Source organism: Rhyacophila brunnea, unplaced genomic scaffold (genome assembly GCF_057557595.1).
Source record: "Rhyacophila brunnea isolate RB1 unplaced genomic scaffold, BYU_Rbru_1.0 scaffold_5, whole genome shotgun sequence".
NCBI classification, from domain to species: Eukaryota; Metazoa; Arthropoda; class Insecta; order Trichoptera; family Rhyacophilidae; genus Rhyacophila; species Rhyacophila brunnea.
The window spans coordinates 46,420,350-46,441,959 of record NW_028233170.1 but is presented as its reverse complement, the minus strand read 5'-3'; the positions used below and the strand labels follow the sequence as shown (position 1 = coordinate 46,441,959).

The window sequence follows — 21,610 nt, the reverse complement described above, 5'->3', positions numbered from 1 at the left end:
ATTCATTATTAAAACAGGCAATACAAAACAAAAATAATATCCTAGTAAATACAACCAGCAATTCGTTACTTGTCTAAATGTCATCTCTAATTAGTATAAGTAACAACATAGTAAGACTGTTTAAAGTTGCCACCAAACTAAACAATACATTTTTTTTTGGTGAACTTTTTAATGAATCAAACGTCAACACGATCAAGTTGGTAGATGAATCGTTCCAAGTAATTCCTATTTGCGATGATTGCTCACGACGATAGTTAAATCAGATTGGGTCTGCGAGTCTACTGGTGTAATTAGGCCTTTACGTTAGTTTTTACACGTTTTTTTTATTTAGACTCATTCCACAATTTTATCTACTCTGTGCCAAGACATTTGCAATTGGATGAAAATGGGTCATCGAGTAAATAAAATTGTGGTTATACCGGTGATATATTGCTAAATACAATGGCAACAGGTCGCTGGTTATTAAACCCAAAAGCACATTATCAACATTAAATTTCAATGTTTAGGTAGGTACCAAAGATTTTAATTATGTAAAATTGTCACTACATACTGTAGTAATTAAACTTTTCTTTTGAATATTACCAACATTAATATCAAACAATCTGAAATTGTCCACCAACAACCAAATAAAACAAGGAAAACTTACCACAATAGTGCAAACGTCACACTCTTCATGGCATTCCTTGGGGCAAGGATGGTCCATCGTGCAATCCTTGTTTTTGACAGTGCATTGCATATGACAAACAAACTGAAAGTTAATTAAAAACAACATTACAGTCATATTGAATTAATATTTGTATAAATCCCTGCAATAACCTGTAATGGTGTGACAATTTGAATGTATATACAGTAAAACTTCGTTAATAAGAACACGGATAATTCTAAATTCGCCGTAATTCGAAATTTTCACGAAAAAAATTCCATTGTACATTATTTTCATATAAGTAGAAACGGTCTAATTTTTAATAGATGATGTGATATGCTAATTTAACCCTTAACCAGGTAATGGTAATATGCTTCCCACTTACAATTTGGCTGTGTTTTATCGGGCAATGGTTTAATGTTACCCACTTATCAGTCAAAATTCAACAACGAATATATTGCCTATGACTCAAACATAATGAAGTGTGAATCTGAATGTGTCCGCGAGTTTGACGGTTAGTTGTTTTACATGTCTCGACTTGTACGTGCGTTTTTAGAGCAAAGCAGTTAAATAATATCATAATGTCGAAAAAACACAATGTAAGTCGGACAATTTTTTTATATTTGGTAGATTATGAGTTGTTCTTCTATATTTGTATTACAATTATGTAAAATAATTTATATTATGTGAAATATAATGCATGAAATTATGTGGGGATTATATGACCTTTGCCCGTTAAGGCTTATTATTTTTCTTACCATGAAACTAAAAAATCCCTATTTATTATAATTTTCAGGTACCTCTAAGCCAAATAGAAATTGATAACATTATAGAAGCCTGGGATTCTTCTGAAGATGAAGATGATGACAATATATTGTCAGTACGAAGTGAAGATTACCAGCAGATCTAGTTGGTACGAAAAAAAAATTGACTGCGCAAGAACAGAGGAAACAAAAAGAAATGCGATTGGCACCGGGAGAGTTCACATATCGATTCTTTCATCCTATCGGTGTTATAAAATGGAGGGATACAAAAGACGTTCATTTATTGTCTACTGCTGTAAACCCAAGAAATATTGAAGTAATTCAAAGAAGACAAAAAAATGGCAGGAAAAAAAGTATGTTTTGCCCATCAGCTATTGCAGCATACACGAAAAGCATGGGTGGAGTTGATCACTTCGATCATTACAGAAGTTCATATGCAATTGGGCGTAAATCGAAGAAATCTTGGCTGAGACTATTCTGGTTCCTCTTCGAAGCAGCCGTTATAAATACATATATTTTATATAAACATGGGAATACGAGTAGAAGTAATACACACAGAGATTTTCGATTGAGATTGGCTAGAAGTATAAAATCAAATTTCAAAGGACCGACGAAACATGCACCGGTAATTTATAAAAACAAAAAGGGTGGTGTATTTGGTGTCCCTGATGAAATACGGTTGGGGCAAAGAGGAGAGCATTGGTTAAAAGAAGGAACATTCAGACGATGCAGATTTTGTAGTACAAAACAGGTGGAAAAAAGGTCCAAATATGAATGCAAAATCTGAAAAGTGCCCTTGTGTGTAACTTCGTGCATGGAAGATTTCCATACAGACAATTATTAATAATTAATATTTTTCCGATTTTCTCTGTGTTTTGATTGATTGTAATTAGGGAATCCAATCCCGAGCCAAAATTCTGATCCCGGGATTTCGGGATTACAATTTGACAATCCCGGGATCCCGGGACTGGTCCCGGGATTGGCATTTTTTTCCATTGTTAATATAAAATTTTTATATTTACAAATAACATTGATAAAATCGGTCAAAAATAAATCTAGTATAATTTATACTATTTAAAACATTTATTGTTAATATTGTATACGTTCAATCTTGGAAATACATAAGTTTAATGGAGTAAATAATATTGTAATATAAATAATAATGTGAATTTAATATGAGATTGCTGTTTCTGATAGTAAAGACATAATGAATGGATTAGCGAGATTTAAAATAGTAAATCAAATAATCATGGCGTACTTATGGCCTTTCCGCTTCATAAATCTAATTAGTCAGCCAAATATGAAACTGCCGTAAAACGTATGATATCATGGTGGAATTACTTTGTTAAAAGTGCGAAGCATTGTTTTTTCCAATCTTTCTCATTTTTAATAATTTATGTGAAAAAATAAAATGAATCGGCAACCTACACATGGGTATAAATCAAACTTCATTCAAACTCAGTTTATTTCTAATGTAGTTATTTTTTATTAAAAGTATTTTTTCTGTTATATTTTCGCTTTTATTTTATTTTCCATAAAAATTGATAAAAAAATCAATCCCGAAATCCCGGGATTATGTTTATCAATCCCGGGATTCATAGGTATTGAAAATAGCTCGGGATCCCGGGATCCCGGGATTCGGGATCCCGGGATTGGAATCCCTAATTGTAATAAATGTATAAAAATAAATGCTTGTTTTATTTTGAAAAATGTCAGGCTGTGGTAATATACATCCCACACTCAACTTGTTAAACCTCTCCCTTACCAGGCAATGGGAAAATCGTTCCCACATAGTTTTTCAGGAGTTTTCTTAGACCTACTGAAATTTCCATAAGTACATATAATTCACAAATAAATAAAGGTTATATTTCATTGAAATTATAATTATTGCTCTGATAACTTCCTGGGGCCTGGTTAAGGGTTAAGATATTTGGTAAATCAGTCTGTTTAAAATATGGTTGCTCAAGTCGGTGCAACCAGCTGTTGTGCCCATCAGGTCATCCGACCCAGTCGCCACAAAGGCCAATTATATTGCAGTGTCCTTTTGCAGCGTCTTATTGCTTATCTTCTGATCTCTTCACATAGTTTTTGTATATCCATATTATTTAGCTTGGTTTTTGTATAATATTTATAATTAAATTCATTTTCTTTTATGTTAGTTCTCCGTGCTATTCTCTCTGGCACTTTTTATTATCTTAAATCAACTCAGTAAACTCGGACAAAGCTCCGCTTGAGAGAATGGTGACCTGTCTTGGGTAGCTGCTCCTGAGGCATTACCGAGTGTAAAAAACTGCTGATGCTTCACAACAAACTTAAGGCCCCGTGATACGCTTTGTCATTGTTAGTGTTGTTTAAAATATCCAAATATAAATAATAAAATAGGTATACATCCACCAGTATAAGTTGTACGCTGAGCGAGGGCACCACATGCTAATATTTGACATATCATTCAATACTTTTCATACAGTGACGAGCTTAGTTCTAAATTCGAACACCTTACGATTTATGATGGTATATCTATAAGTAGGCACCCAACAAATTTGCGGACAATTTATGATGGCATTGTAAGTCTGCTTAAGGGGGAGACGCATGCCAGCAGAGAACCTAGCGGAAATATACGAAGCTTGCAATTTGAGATTTTTTTTTGATAATTTACAATTTCAACTGTATTAATTAATAAATATGTATCCGAAAACATTAAAAAGATTTTTTATTTTTTTTAAACTTACAATTGTAAAAAAATGTAATAAAATGTGAATTCGTTGCAGGGTCAAATCTTATTATTGCATTATATTATTAGTGAATTATAAGTGAATGAAAATATTGTACAGAACTCACATTTTCATGTTCGGGGTCATCTTTCTTGTGGCAATTCAGAGTGCACACATGTCCACATTCCAATCGGTCAATACATTTAGTTTCACAAGCAACATCATCTATATCCTCGTAACAATACTTTGTTGCCTATAAAAAAAGCACTATTATGTATATAGGTACACAAAAGAAACATAAATACAGGATCACATCATTAAATAGGTTAAATCCAAGATATCAATTTTGAAAATATCAAATATTATCATTCAAAAATACTATGTCCGCTCTTTTGATAGAAATTTTGGCATTTGTCCGTTAGTGATACGGACAGGCCTGTAAGTGTCCACTTTTTTATTAAAATTTCAGGGTAGTTTAAAAATTATGAAACATTTTCCATGAATTTTTATTTTCATTACATATTTTTCTTAATCATAGTACATTTTACTTACAATTTTAAGAAACTATCCAAATTGTAATAATTTCAATGGCTGATAACCAACTTACCATATGCAAGCAAAGCGGAAGTGTCACATCAACTCTCTCCATACATTTTATCTCGCAAGGATCTTTGCAGCACTGGGCGTTTTTCGCATGTCCACAGGGTAAAGTTTTCTCGACCAGGACACTACACGGTTTGCACTTTTCACTGCATAGCAACAAGCACTCGTGATCGAATAGACAAGACCTGCATTTAAACATAAGACAAATAGTATTACTTTTCAGAAGATATCTCTCATCATAAATTAATTGTTTTTTGTTTTTTTCTCTCTACTTACTTACCTTACTTTACGTGTTCTTTTCTTTCTAAATGTCATGTTGTGAACATCTTGAAATAATAATTTCTTATGTACTCTATGTTTTTTTGTTAAATAAATAAATAAGCACTAAATTGTACATTTAGCACTTTAAATAATAATAAAGATAGAATATCCTGAATAATATCCCCAATACACAATATCCCAATTAATATCCTAATTATACCCAACTCATGGTACAAATTTCACAGTCCAGTCATTTGTTACCTGCCAAATATTTAGTGCATATTTTTTGACATTATTATCAGTTGAAAGTCTACCGTTCAACACAATTGATTGTTTCTCCACTGCACATATAAAAAACAGAATCATTCTACGAAAATTGAAAATCTTCGACGGTCAGTCGTACTGCGAAAATTATGAATGCCGTATTCGCAAGGTGATTAAAAAGTTTTGAAGAGACTGGTAGTGTATTGAATCGCTAGACACCTGTACATGTTCATCCAGCCCGTTCACGCGAAAGCATTGCTGCCGTACGCTAAAGTGTGACCAAAGGCCAGAAACATCGATTCCATGAAGATCGTTGCAACTTCACTTTTCATATGGTGACTCTTTAGGGTTAATCTTGCATAAAACTATACCAGTACAAAATCCAGCTCACAAGAACTAAAGCCAATGGAAGAAGTTTATTAAAATACAGCAAGGACATACAAATACTCACTTTTGACATTTCTCCTTACACACTCTTTCTTTATGGTCAGTATCAAACACATGACACTTTATCTTGCAATAGTGTCCGCATTCAAGTAGAGTGTTGCAATCTTTATCACAACCGCCGTTCTGAACCAGTTCGAAATCCACTTTGTTTCTTACCTGTAAAACAACATAATTTGCATCTATAAAATAAGATTATATTATGGTCCAGACAGTGGTGTGTACAAAGAATTTGGACTATATGAGGTTATTAGCTTCAAAGTCAGTAACCTCCATTTTTATTTTTCTTGATTCTGTAAGTACTTTTCCATCGCAATATATTCATAAAATATCAAATCCAACTTAGTTTGTTTAGTTAACTATAATTAAACCAGAAGTTGATTGGACGGAGTCATTTATATCCTTCAGCAACCATTTTATTTTCATTAGGTATTATATTCAAAGACTAACTTTTATTATGATTTTTTCAAATTTTTTGGACCTGATCAATAATTGTTATTGATTAATTTTTGCATATCGACCGTATTTAGGAAAAAAGGGCGTAACCCTCACAGAACAAATTTTACAGGGAGGCAAAAAACGTTTTTTGAGAAATTTTAGTTTATTTATAACATAATATTTTTTTTTAAATATACACAGACATTGGGTGCATGATGATTGATGATTTGGTGTAATATATTTTCGATCTAATAACAATTAAAGAAGCTATTACAGAAAAATCAATAAAATTTGAGGATAATTGCTTTTTTCCATAAATAAAAATTAATTTAACTCAATTAAAACCTGAATTTAGATAATAATTCAGCATTTGCGGTTTACTTCCTTTTTATAGAATGTGTATTTAGTTGTATACATTGTTAATATCTAATAAAGCACTTTTCGAAAAATCGAGGGTTACGCCCTTTTTCCTAAACACAGTCGATATGGAAGGGGTCAAAAAAATTTCACAATTATGTAAATAATATATTTTGTGTGAAACTCAACTTACGACCAAAGTACAAGAATGTACTACTGTCATAAGTTGACAAATACCTCTACTTTGTATTCTAACCTAACCTAACTATACACAACGGGTATCGACAACGGGCACTCCGTCATAAGACAGAGTATTTCTATTTGTAGTATTTTTAAAACATGTTGATAAAACCAGTGACAACATACTTCCGTAAGGACATCAGGGTGGTTTTTGCATTTCAATGTAAGCAAAGGTCCAACCGCTTCTTGGTTGACCAAAGTCTTATTAATCTCCTTCCAAATTTCACTACTTTGAGTTAGATTACTCATGTTGCCGATGATGAAAAACCCTGAATCAGACAAAACACACATTATTAAATTGATAGGGCGGTGTTTCTCAAATTTACGTCATGTATCACCCCTTTACACTCATAGATTTCACTGACGTACCCCGTTTTTTATGACTAATTAGGAATTATTCTTTTATATTCTGAACAACTGGAAATTTGCTTTTCAGAATCTTATTCCAGAGGTTCAAACAAAATTATACTACGGAAACGCAAGAAGCAAAAAAGCCCATCCACGGATGTATGAAAAAATATCTAAATTCTTGTTAATTAGGAACTTTATGCTGGCATCCTTATTTTAGGAATATTATGTGCTTTATATTGTAAAGTAATAAATAATAGTTTCCCTATAAAGTTGGTACCTAATCCAATTTTTTAAACACTGCCAAGTAAAATGTGTAAGTGTGTCAAAATAATATTTTTACAATAATTAATGAAGTCATCCCAATTTCTGGTGGGAGTAGACTGATAAGATCCTATATAAATAGTGCATACAAAGCTTTGTCGGTCATACATTTTTTTTTGCAGATAATGTTGGTTATTTTTTAAAATTCAATTAAACCCTACGTAACTAAGTAGGCCATAATACTGATATGTAATAATCAAAAAATATTCATACATAAAATATCTAAAATTATGCTATATAATCATATATCATTTTTCAGATATTTTATAGATAGAAGAATATATTTTATATTATGGTTCCGTTAAGGCAGGGTTTAATTAAATTTTAAAATCTATCGAGCACCATCTGCAATTTGTATTTTTAGTTCAATGAAAACAAATAAATATGGCTGACAAAGTTTAGTATCTACTGTTTATGTCTGATTTTCACGGAAAAATTAATTGAAACAATCGACAGGGCAAGTATTTGTACTTGCCCCCATTATGCACGGAATTGTAGAGCACGTAAACGCGCTTGTGGCATACATCAGGTTATTAATGTCAATGATGGCAACTCTATTTTGATTTGTTGTAACTTCAACATATTTTGATGATTAGAACTGCTCAGAAGACCAGTGCGCATTTCAGGCTTCAAAATTTTCTTCTTTTCTTTCGACCATGTCCGATCCTAATGAGATTATATGGGCCTCCAGAGTAGAGGTTTGTATCAACAGATTTTTGTTTTTACAAGAAATGGATGTCAGCCACTTGGCTCAACCTATTAGGTCCATACTCTTGACTCATACACAAATTGAAAGACAATATGTGGACTTGCCAGATCCAGGATTCAAACCTAAGACCCACGACGTTATAGACCGATGCTTAATCCGCGGGCGCGGGCATCGTGGGTGGTTTGGAAATTTGGAAAATGTAAATTTATATATAAAAGATTACTTTGACCATCCCATGATTAGTTTGTATAATTTAAAAACAAAATGAAATTATGAAGTACATATTTTGTATACATTGGATAAATGAAAAACTTTGTAACCTTCTTTGGCTCTGGACAAGGCGACGCAAACACGATTAGGCGTAGAAAGGAATCCAATCTTCGCTTCTTCGTTGCTCCTTACTAGCGATAGTAAAATTATTTTACTTTCCTCTCCTTGGAAATTGTCCACGTTGATGATGCGAACCGAATCCAACTCGGGATAATATTTTTTCTCCTAAAACATCAGAAAACATCCATGTTAACCAGCGGCGAGGGGTGGAAGTAGATTTAGTCTAGGCAGGGTTTAATTGTTTATTATGTTTAATTTAGTATATTTAACATATCCACGAACATTGTACTATAATAAAAAATATAATATGTATCAACCTACATGGTACCATTGATTAGGTTAATCACATGATACACAGCATCACGAGATATCACAATCGTACTGTGCGACACGGTATTATGAAGACCGCAGAGTTGCGAGTGATATTGGTGGGAACATAACAATTAATACCTGTCAATAAACATGGATTGTGAATGAACCCGCGAAGAGATAAAAAAAGAAATACTTTAAAAAAGCAATCACTCTCTGGTTGGATAGATATTGTACTGATAGAGGAGGACGAGTTGGAAAATTCTTTTGATTATCAATATGATAAAAGAAAGAATCCGTATGTACCTGCTTAACCCGGCACCTGCCTCAAAAATCGTATGACGCACCATAACTACGCATGAATTTCATTATCGTCTTTGTTCTATACTAAAAAAAGCAATAAAAAATATGTCACAGCTCCAGTCGAGAACCCAAAACCATTAAAATAATTTCGACACACTAAAAAACCGTAATAAATCAGTTATAATATCAGAAACACTCGAACAAACGAATGCTATCCAAATTTGAAAGAACTCACCGTAAGACGCCATTTTGTAGCCAATAGTTAGAGCTCTGCGCGGTGTGTACTATTTCGACACTTGTGCATTACGTTCCCACGAATTGAAGTGTTACTAATTTTCAAGTGCATATCGATAAATCACATATTAATGTCTTCGGGTTGAGTCGTAAACAAATATAAAGGGGACCCTTTTAATATATTTAAACTACACAAACACTTAACTTATTGAATATTATTGATAAATTAACACGAACTCACATATTAAAAAAAAAACAAATACAATAATAAACCTATTTTAAAATTCTTTTGACATGTGATATATTTTAAAGCAAGGTGACAGACATAACGCAACATCACACGTTGGGCACATATAGCGAGAGAGTTTTGTTTTTTTCGGATTTTTTTTAGAATTCCCGCATACGAAACATCTCCTTCTAGGCTTATCGGTATTTTGTGTCGGTAAAATGTATTCTGGCAAATGTCCCGTTGCACTTTTGGGCAATTATCGTACGGGATTATCGCTAGTTGACGCTGTCGGCTTGGGCAGGGGTGCATTTGAAATTCTCACACAATATTTGTTCACTAATTGTTTTATTACACAGAGTTGAAAATCGCCCAATGTTTTTTTGTCACATTTAATAAATTTATATAAATAAAAAGCATTTAATAAATATAAGTCGATCATGTGGAATGCGACCTTTTTATACCACTTGATCGACTTTCTCATACACGACAAGTTGCTAAGCATCATGTCGGACTTATCTACCGTACCCATATTTTTGTTATAATCTATAACACATTTTGGTTTTTCGATGTTTTCGCCAGTTCTATAGTTCACTTTTCCCGTTGGTCCAAATGATGCATCGTGGAGGGTGGATAGCATGTGAACATCCCTCCTATCGTGCCATTTCAGAGCCAAAAGTGGACTATTGTACTTAGACTCGGTATCTCCCTTTTTCAGTTTGCTGAACTCTGGCATATCTTTACGATTTTTTCTCACTGTACCGCAAGCATTCGTTTTGTGAGAGTGAAGGTATTTAAAAAGCGCCGGACTCGAATACCAGTTATCACACCATAAGGTGTGACCTTTCCCGATGTAGTCTTTCATTAGCGTTGTCACTACCGCACCGGAAATACCGAGATTTTCATTGTCTTGTATGTCAGTCCCTTCCCCACAATAAATTATAAAGTCAATAATATATCCTGTCATTACGTCACACATCACAAACATTTTTATTCCAAATCGATGTCTTTTGGAAGGAATGAATTGTTTAAAAATTAATCTACCCTTAAACACGATTATGCTCTCATCTATGCAAAGATTCTGATACGGTATCATCGTTTCCCTAAAAATTGTTCTTGTGTGTTCTAACAGTAATCTAATTTTAGCTAGTCTATCATTTGAGGCGGTCACACTAGGATCAGAAAAATGAAGCATTTGTAAAATAAGTTGGTATCGATTTCTAGCCATTATTTTCCCAAAAATGTCTGCATGCAGGTAAGGATCGGTACTCCAATGTTCCTCTATCGACGTGTGCTTATTTCGAGTCATCAGCATTGATACGGCAAAAAATGTATACAACTCCGGCACTGACGTGTCTGTCCAATTGTGTGATCGCGATTTCGGTCCAAGGTCTCCCGCACTGTACGAATGGTTAAAAAATGTATTCGTTTGGTTCACTATTTCCGACATTATATTTTTATTCAAAAAATGTTCAAAGAAAAGACATTCGGGAGAGGATTCGTTCAAGTCGTTCGATGTCACGCCAGATCGACAATCATTGAATTCGTGAACTATTGGAATATACGGGCCAGTTCTCCACGACCGCAAAAATTCAATTGGCTCGTCAGAGTCCGTATCGTCGACGTCATGATCAGTCTCATGCTGTTCCAATTCCTCTTCCGACATATCATAATCTGAGTCCAATTCCTCATTAGTACGCACATTTTCTTCCTCCATATTTACGCACTATAAAACTATGAAATGTTTTTAAAATGTTTAACTACAGTATTAGGGAACGCCAAATCACAGAAACCATTAAACTCACACACAATAGTTATTGATATCAGTATTAATTTTCACATTCACTAAAATGGGACACGGTAGACAGTACAAAAAGTATTTTAAAAATCGCGGTAAAATAAAATCATACATTCAATAGTTAATCATGCCAGTTTTAATGTGATAAGTACACCAGACAGCAAAAAAAGTATTTATCAACGATTGCGGTAAATATTCTACTTGTATGCGATAAATACAATCCCGCGCAATGGCCCGCTCGGTTGAAAGTCTGTCGTATACTGCGCAGTCGCGGCGCGGCATCGATTTATACACATGCGCATTGCGAATTTGGCCGATTTGTACAAGGTGTGTGACATCGGCGCCGGCCGGGTTAAGTAGAAAAATCGAAGAAATCTATTGAGGACTCGATCCAATTTCAATATGTGGACAGTTTCCAAATGATATTGACATATTTGAGAATTCAACACAAATAATAAGTACAGTAAAACCTCGTTAATACGAATTCCATGGGACCGAAAATCGAAAAAAAATTCGAATTACGAATTATGAAATGTATGGAAAAAATTTTGAAAAAAAAAATTATTCATTAATTCATTCATCATCATCATCATTAATTTTGCTTCCAATCATGCCTACCGAATTGGGTCATAAACTGTCAGGATTATTATTATTACCTTCTTAATATAAGTGATTTTGATTTTTTAAGAAAAGTCTCACAATTTTCAATGACTGGCTCATGAAATAGTGTACTTACGATTTATTGAATATTTTTGTATGCCACAGACTCTGAAATCATTTCGAATTACGAAATTCGAATTAAAGGTATGGTTTTATATGAAAATAATGTTCAAGGCACTTTTTTTTCAGGAAAATTTCGAATTACGGCGAATTTCGAATTATCAGTGTTCTTACTAACGAGGTTTTACTGTATAATGTACGTGCACTCAAGACATTTTCGAAAGACCTTGAAACCCTGTTTTACCTTTCTACCGCATTTTAGGTAGAAATCCACACCCCTTACCCTCGCTATAGTCCATAATACTGCATACAGAGCTATAAAATTGTAACCAAGATATGATGGATCTGGTATAGTTGTAAATGAATTCGAGGTCCAACATATTAATGTATACATTGGAGAAGGCTGTATTTGCCACACGCGCACGTTGGATGGGTTGAAAGGAATAGCAAAATTGGGAATTAGATATAAGACATGAAAACCAACCGTATTCTTCATCCAGATAGACATATGTATTTAGTTTTTAGAAAGTCGATATAGACCTAATATTACTGATATTGTAAACATAATGCCATATAATAAATATTAAATTTGTGCAGTATTCCTAACTTCTACATATCGACTGTAGGAAGGAAAAAGGGTGTAACCCACACAGGGTACAAAAAAAAATTTTGTAATGATTTTGAGTCAAAGTCAAAATATAAAATTGATACAAACTTCAATTGCATGATGATTTATATATTGGTATTTTATTTTCCCAGTCCGATATTATTTAAGTTATTAAAGCCATGCATTAGTTGAGGCACGGTCTAAAAAGATCGTTGCTAGGCGATGCGCGGACTGCGGGTCGCGGGTGCAAATGACACCTGTCAAACGAAATATTATTTTTCATATAAATCCAACATACGTTCATTTTATGTTCTGTTTATTGTTCTATTAGTAACAATAATAATATATTCATTGACATGTTTTCTTTTTAAAGTAAATGGGTAACGTTTTTAGTCATCTTTACACGATTTTAGAATTAATTGACCCGTCGCCATCACGCAGAAAAGTGACGTGCTTCTGGCTCGAGATTCTCTCAGTGAATGGCAGCGAGTCCAAAATTTCGTCGCGCCTACAGTTGGAAATTATTTGGCGTTTCACTGATGCGTCACCTTAAATAAAACTCAGCAAAATTTTGAAAAAAAGGTTATGCCTTTTTTCCTTGAAAATTTTTATCATCATGAGAGTTATACTCCGTTAACACGTGCATGGATTTACTGCTGGCAGTATGGAGTATCGCGGACATTACAAAATAATAAGCCGACATATAAACCTGATCTCTAACTATACGGCTTAGTAAAACACCTACAACGCCTTCCTTGTCTAATCATATGTAAATTGTTTTATTTGATCACAGGTTTACGTCACCGTTCGGTATGTAAATATATCGGACGGGACACAATTTGAAACGGACAAGGTAATACCGAATGACAGATGATGTATGCTAAATTGCCTTGTTCTGTACGATAAAACCTGTGAAAATGTCAATATAAAATGTTAGGTATAAGTTGAATTAATATATAATGTAATAGTATGAAAGAAGAAGAATAATTGCCAACATAAAGACGAGGAATGCCATAGCGAGAGATTATTATAAGAGTGTAAAATATAATTAATATATTATGTAATAGTATGAAAGAAGAAGAATAACTGCTAACATAAAGAAGAAGAACGCGGTAGCGAGTGATTAGTATTAAAAATGTATGTAAATAATTAATATGTCTTGTGGGACACACTAATCGAATAATATTTCAATCCGTTAACTCGTTAATAGTAAACTAATAATTATAGAATTAATTTATAACATGGCAACACCAGCCAACGCGTGGGTATGCGTGCGCGTCGGTGTAAGTATGTGAGAATGCTGCAAATGGCCATACTTACAATTATAACGTGGCAACACCAACAAACCGCATAGTAACTGAGCGCGTAGCAACCGCCAAATTGAGGGCATAAATTAAAACCCAACGGCCGGCCAATGCATTGGTATGTGTGTGCATAGGTGTGAGTATGCAAAAATGTTTCCCGCTAGACAAGAAACAAGCGCGCGAGAAAAACAAATAGTATTATAGAGGCTTTTAAATTCAACTTTTATGAAATATTATTCGATTTTTGTGTTCATCATAATTGTATCTGTCGTCTGTAATAAAAATCATAAGGAAATTCGCATATTAAAGAAAGAATAAATTCTTGATGACAACCGACGTGAGCTTCGCCGATTTCTAACAAAATAAATTAAAATCATGACTTTATATAGCTGCGCGGGAAAGAGACAGCGATATAAATCGGGGCCATATCGCCGATCGGTATGGTTTTGCACATTGAATTGCGAATCACCTCTATGAAGAAGTAATATTTTGCTATTTTGTGAAAATAGTAAAATATTATTTCATATTACTATATAAGACGTAGTTTAAAGACTAAATTGTTATTATCATAAATGTATAATTGTTAAAGGTAAAGGCAACAGACAGGTTTACGTCGTAAAATCACAAATATTTATGTGAAGGTCGGTGGAGGACAATTACCGGGCCTATTATTATGTCAATAGGTACCTAGTAAGTAGTTGTAAATGCCTGTAATTTAAACGCTAATAGAATCGTGTGTTTACTCCTGGCATAAGACTAAAACCGCGAGTTTATGCCGGAGATAGCTATTTAAATGCTCTAGATAAATTCATATAAAATCCATAGAATTAGATAGACGATATTTTATAACGTCAATATATCCATCCACGTGCACAGAATATATTATCTCTTGATACTTGGTCCTTCTGACAATCCAGTAAATTCTTATTAAATAAACAAGAAATAACATGTAGTACGAGCTAACGATAATAGTAGAATCTTTGGTCACCCCTTCTCATTATCTCTTTGGACCAATTAGAATAAGGGATGCTGCTATAAAAGAGGACGCATCCGAGAGATTTTTATCAGTCTACCGGATCATCCCTCGGGAACAGCATCTTCTCTACTAGCAGCCTCTCTTCAAACACTCTGGACCAGTTTCATCAGTCTCACCGCGCATCTCTTCGTATTCTTGAACGCTGAAGTACTACCCGGCGAAATATCTTATCCCGTTAACCTACGGGTAAGAAAATTTCTCGCGCTTCGTTCGAAAAACCCACGTGTCTGTCGCCTTCACCTACATTGCCGAAGTATTGTACGCTGTAATTGAAAACCGAACTTGTATATTTGCAGAGAAAATAATTAACAGAGTCATAACCGTACTCTCATTCAAAAAGGAAACATCTTTATTATTAATAACCCCTCACCGACTGAGCTAAGATAATTCAACGAATTACGCTCCACGCGTTTCGCTGAAGGGGGAGTTGTTATTAACCGATTTTTACGACCTGTCAAATAGTACCATAAAATGACAACATCGCGTCTCACTTACTCTTGAAGAATGAGATTGGAAAGACAGTCAGCACTTTTACGTGTAAACAGTAGAACATTGTCACAATAGTTTAAAATACACACTACACGCTGCCAATAAATCCATACACGTGTAGGTACAGGCGCTATTAGACCACTTACAGCCTTTTTCCTCACCAATTTGAAACAGTTTGTTTATAAAATACACTATTACTATGAGTCCATAATATTATACAATATAAATTTATTATATTGTACAGATAGTCTTACCCGTCTCATGTAAAACATCTGTCCAGTGTAAGTGACTAGAATGGTGATGTCATTAGGTTGGTACTGGTGTTGGATGAAGTATCTGGCCAGACAAAGCAGAAAGTCACATTCGTGCGTATTCAGTCGGCTCGATTGTTCATCTCCCTAAAAATAACAATAATCATATCCTTCAGAACATAGTAGTTATTGTCTTAAGACACATATCGAATGGGTTAGTGGTAAAACTTTATAAAATCATTTGGAGACTTATTGCCACTATGGCTTAGTGCAGACAACTGACTGTGACCGGTATTTACAGTCGGCCCCGTACCGATGGCTGACACCAGGGACACATGTCAGGGCCAAACCCCACTTATTCAGAATTTCGTTTCACTACCAATATTGTGTTACCATCTGGTCATAAAAATATGTCAAATATGTACAGTATTTATTAATTACTAGTTATTTGGCAAATAAAAATATCTGAGGGAAAAGACTATTTTTTTTTAGGTCTTCTGGGTAAAAATCGATAGTAAACAAATGTTTTAATGTCGAATCCAGGACTACTTACTTTAAAAAAATTCCGATCAGTTTTTCAAATTTCTTCTTACTTTTAATAAAAATTTCACATGTGACAACCACCTGTGGTTAGGTAAAGCCCATATTCCATTGGCAGATTGCGTCTGGCCCGATCGTCTGCCACGACTGTCAAACTCTATTCTCTATGGTTTACAAGGATCGTGAGCGATCGGGTCGAAAGTGGAAAATTTCCTATTATCCGTCATGCGATCCTTTCATTATCAAGCGAAGATTGCCGAAAGCGTACGAAAATAGCCGAATATGCGCCTGAGTCATGCAAACGGTCGTTCATTTCATTCTACTGGTCGATTTCAACTGAACAACTACAAGATGGCGAAAACTTAAAAAATATATATGGAGTATCACCGAGGACACAGTCCTCGTCGAATAAATACACGCCAAAGATATAGTGTGGAACGTAAAAAAATCCGCCATATTCAATGGCGATCACGCTGTTCTTCAGTTAGCCAACTTTTGACCCAGTGTTTTCGTTTACGGCGAGTCCTGACCACCTGAGCCAGTTGAAATATAGCCATACTTGCTACAATAAATTAGTCTTTGGATTATTCGATTTCGATATTCGAATTACTCAATTGGTTTGGAGATTCAAGCTCGCCCAGTTATTCATGATGTAAATTAATAAGTATACAAACTTTCTATACATGTCAAACGGCCGCATAAATTTTTAACAGATCTGATGCTCGCTAGGTTTGACAGCTGACAGCTCAGTTTTGTTGACGTAAAATTGCGCGGGAATGCGTTCAGTGTAGCCACCAATCTAAGAAATATCTAGTTTTCACTCAACCTATATTTTTAATAATAGCAACACTAGTATTATTTTAACCAATCAAATCAAGGACCAACGAGATTGAATCGTTGCGTGTAATTGCAAATAGCTAGTGACAACGGTTGGCGTCGATCGTTGGATCGGGTTGGGTCTGTGCGTCTGCCAATGGAATATGGCCTTTAGGTTAGATGAAACAAATGTCGAAAAAATATGAATAAGGTTTTATTCTTACTGAAGTTTCAGGAAACTGGTGGTCGATAAAATATAAATTTTTGGTGGTTCCGAGGATGGGTTCATATTTCTCAACGCAGGGGTCGTTGAGGAGGTTTGCGTAAATGGTGGGAGTGATGAGATTCGCAAACTCAGGCCTCATGCGATGCTGCACATTGAGTTGGTAACAATGGCTGCCGTTCTTGACCATCCGTTCAAATAGTGACAGATCCAAATTGAAATGTTTGGCCAGGCGGTACGTCGCTGTCATCGGTTTCAGCTGCAGGTGGTCACCTAAAAAACACAACATTTACCGACATCAAAGAACAATTCATGATGAAAGCAACGGTGTAGCGTAGCAGATTTCGAAGGTTACCATCCGGCAACACTATTCAAAACAAGATTGTTGGGTCACAACTTTAGAAGGTGATTTTGTGCCAATTTAAAATAAAATTTTTGCATAGAATGGTTTATTCATAATAATAAGTCTTTAAGGTGACTCATCAGTGAAACGGCAAATAATTTTCAACTGTAGGCGCAACGAAATTTTGGACTCGCTGCCATTCAGTGAGAGAATGTCGAGCCAGAAACACGTCACTTTGCTGCGTGATGGCGACGGGTCAATTAATTCTAAAATCGTGTAAAGATGACTAAAAACGTTACCCATTTACTTTAAAAAGAAAACATGTCAATGAATATATTATTATTGTTACTAATAGAACAATAAACAGAACATAAAATGGACGTATGTTGGATTTATATGACAAATAATATTTCGTTTGACAGGCGTCATTTGCACCCGCGACCCGCAATTCGCGCATCGCCTAGCAACGATCTTTTTAGACCGTGCCTCAACTGATGCATGGCCTTAATAATAACCAATGTATAGAATAAACCAAATATTACCTATCAGGATAAGGTGCTTGCAAGCACTCGTCAGCGATGCAATAATGTGACTCTCCATAACTTCTGCTGCTTCTTCCACAATCACTGCAAAAATATATAAAAATTAAATTGCTTATTTTTCGAAGGTAATAAAAATAATCCTGACATTTTGTGACCCATTAAAACATCAGTGGCACAACTGCACTCCTATCAAAGGAAAAACAATAACTGAGGAGTCTAATTACAAAAAGCGACAATTCAATATTTTCGGGAAACAACATTTTTATGTTTCAAGCTTCAATTATTTGTATTAACATGAGATTATTTTTTCCGTTGTATTCTATGTCGAAATTAGAACCAAATGATAAACTCTTAAATGTAATAAATATAGGTAAAATAAAATTGGCGGTATTTGTACCTCACTTTTAAATTTATTCCGCATAAGGCACATATTTCCGTGGCACTGTCATGAGTTTACCAGATCCTACATCATGGGAAACGCCCTTTTCAATATTGAACGTTCCCTTATTGGTTGACCAAGCTTCAAATATTATGAAACACGGACTTGGCGCTTTTTGTAATAAATCGAGACTTTTTGTTTTTTTTTCGTAGGGTTATGTCGCGTTTTGGAATTTATAGATCAATACATATTGTGTAAAATTATACAAAGAATACGTATCGTATAAGTGCGTATTTTTTTCTCGATTTTGACTTATCGCTTTTTGAAATAAGACGCCTCAACTCACATGTTTCAGGGCTGTATGTATGTAATTGATTGTTTATTGGATTTTCACATAGTTTTACTAGAGAACCAATGCCAAACAATTGTGTTGACAAATTGGAAAAATAAAAAATATTTCGTAGTTTTTTATAATTCTAGCTCACCACATGGTGGTAAACACCTACCTACATTACTTGGTAACTTCAATAATTAATGGATTAATGACACATGGTATGTGCAGATTTTAATTTGAGAGAATTGTGTCGGAAATTTGGTAGGCACATCTATGATCGTAAACGAATACATTTCATAATTCGAATTTTTTTCGATTTTCGGTCCCGTGGAATTCGTAATGAGATTTTACTGTACAACTATTTTATTGGTAACTGTGACTAGAAAATTTCTTCAGTGCCTTCGGCCTATTTCCGAGACCCTGGTAGGAGTAGGAATTGATGGAACATCTTACGAGCAATCAATCAAGTAAAAGTGTGTTAAAATACCTCCACGAGGAAGAAAATAAAAGACTTGCCAATACGAGACTTGAGAGCTTTCAAGAGACACTGTTGCTGGGCGGCACCAGATGTTGTGATTCCAATCACCTCAGCGTGACGCAGAATATCATAATCGGCAGCCATCAATAACTCATCACATACAGCCCTTTCTGTCTGAAATTTCACCTGCAAGACGAGAATCAAACATTACTTGTCTGTCAAATTCTAAATGAGTTCATTTGGGACAATCATAAACAAATCGAGGCAGCAATCTCTTTAATCTTTTCAGTTTGGTCTTTAAAATGCCAAATCGATTTATATTTAAGGTAAATGCTTACCAAAAGCAAAAAAGCAAGCGGAAAAATGGTGTATGCATTACTAATAAAAAAATAACATTTTAAAATAGTTTTTGTCAGAAGTTAGGTCTATAAGATTTATCGACTCGTCAACATTTTGCAAGAATGGAAACTGCCATTTTTTTCCAATGTTTTTTTGTCTTATTTGTTCAATGCGACTGCTTGAATTAAAATAAATATTTAATAATAGAAAAACAACTGTTATGAAATCATAACGGTTCTAGTCAATCTGCTAATGCAAGATGAGGGGAGCAACCACGGACCAGAGCACATAACCAACCGTTACTACCACACAGTACGGTCTGATGTACCTTTTTCCGATAAAACATAATATGCATGAGACCCACAGGATCCAGCCCAAACTTAAGAAACAAAATCTCACAATGATAGCATTCAGAAACGCATATGTCAATATTATTGCTTATAATTGCTGATTCTCAACCAGCCTTTAGTGAGACAAGTCTCGTGTTGTGCTCAGTATAGGACACAGCAAATGGTTCATACTGAAGTAGCCAGATCGACACAAACTGATACACACTAAAAGCGTTGTGAGATCTGATATTTAAACTTTAGAATCTGATATGACATGTAGGTAACTTATTCCAAAAATTCTCTAGTTTCGAAGCACAATGATAATGATAAATAAAAAGAGTTTCAAGTTATTCAAATTAATATTTTTATAAAAATCAATGTTTTTTAAAATTACTATAAAAAATATTAAAACTATAAATTAAACTGTAACTTTAACTTAGTAAAGACATCGACTTAATTTGCAGGAATGCAGAGTTTGTAGATATGTATTGTAATTTAAGTTAAAAACACTTACTATCTTCGTCATGAGAGCCTTGTTCAGAGGTTCCTGCAAAGTACTTATCCATTGCCAATAAAATGCCCACCGCTCTCCACAAGAATAGAGGTTAGCCGGTTTAGTCGGGGCGTTCATTAATAACCTCGAATTCTTGATACCACTTCCAAGTTGAAGCTATAAAAAAAAAATTACTCCTAATTAGGGATTCCAATCCCGGGATCCTGAACTATTTTCGATACCTATGAATCCCGGGATTGGTAAACATAATCCCGAAACTTTCGGGATTGATTTTTTATCAATTTTTATCGAAAATTAAATAAAAACGAAAATATACAGAAAAAATACTTTTAATAACAAATAACTACATTAGAAATAAACGGATTTTGAATGAAGTTTGATTTATTACCCATGTGTAAGTTGCCATTTCATTTTATTTTTTCACATAAATTAATAAAAATGAGAAAGAGTGGAAAAAACAAAGCTTCGCACTTCTAACAAAATGTTTCCACCATGATCTCATACAGTTTACGGCAGTTTCATATTTGGCTGACTTATTAGATTTATAAAGCGGAAAGGCCATAACACCATGATTTTATTTACTATTTTAAATCTCGCTGACCCATTCATTAAATCTTTACTATCAGAAACAGCAGTCTCATATAATAAATGAAAACACTAAACACAATATTGATTTAACAAAATTTTATAAATGAAAATCGTTTAGATTTGTAAATAGTTTAACATAAATTAAAAATTCCACATAATATGTACGATGCAGGTAACAATCGTAAAGTGAATTTGAGAAATAGAATAAATAAATCAAGAAACATTTAGTTTGACGTTTCAGCCATTTACATCTAAAGCTGTCTTCTTTTTATAGAAAGTAAGCCATTGCGCACTACCAAAAAAATGCTATACTGGAGATAACTTTGAGCATATTATTCAGAATAATGATTTAATTACTTAAATCTTTAAATTTTTTCAACACAATATGTTATTTTTTATTTTAATTGAAACTGTATTTGTTATCTTTTCATAAATAAATAAAACTGTTTTCAACTCTGCTCAAAACTGTGTC

The 21,610-nt window shown here is 34.1% G+C and overlaps 1 protein-coding gene across 1 annotated transcript in view; it reads right to left on the bottom strand.

Moving 5' to 3' along the window:
• The window catches only part of LOC147066491 (NFX1-type zinc finger-containing protein 1-like), a 63,626-nt gene that overhangs the window by 14,285 nt on the left and 27,731 nt on the right, over window positions 1-21,610 (bottom strand). Inside the window, exons 8-18 of the mRNA XM_085955445.1 lie at window positions 20,551-20,706; window positions 19,407-19,554; window positions 18,178-18,261; window positions 17,294-17,565; window positions 15,717-15,860; window positions 8,427-8,601; window positions 6,852-6,994; window positions 5,698-5,849; window positions 4,726-4,906; window positions 4,246-4,371; window positions 647-748 (exon numbers count right to left, since the gene is read on the bottom strand). Coding sequence (XP_085811571.1) covers window positions 647-748; window positions 4,246-4,371; window positions 4,726-4,906; window positions 5,698-5,849; window positions 6,852-6,994; window positions 8,427-8,601; window positions 15,717-15,860; window positions 17,294-17,565; window positions 18,178-18,261; window positions 19,407-19,554; window positions 20,551-20,706 — 1,683 coding nt within the window. The remainder of the gene's footprint in view (window positions 1-646; window positions 749-4,245; window positions 4,372-4,725; window positions 4,907-5,697; window positions 5,850-6,851; window positions 6,995-8,426; window positions 8,602-15,716; window positions 15,861-17,293; window positions 17,566-18,177; window positions 18,262-19,406; window positions 19,555-20,550; window positions 20,707-21,610) is intronic.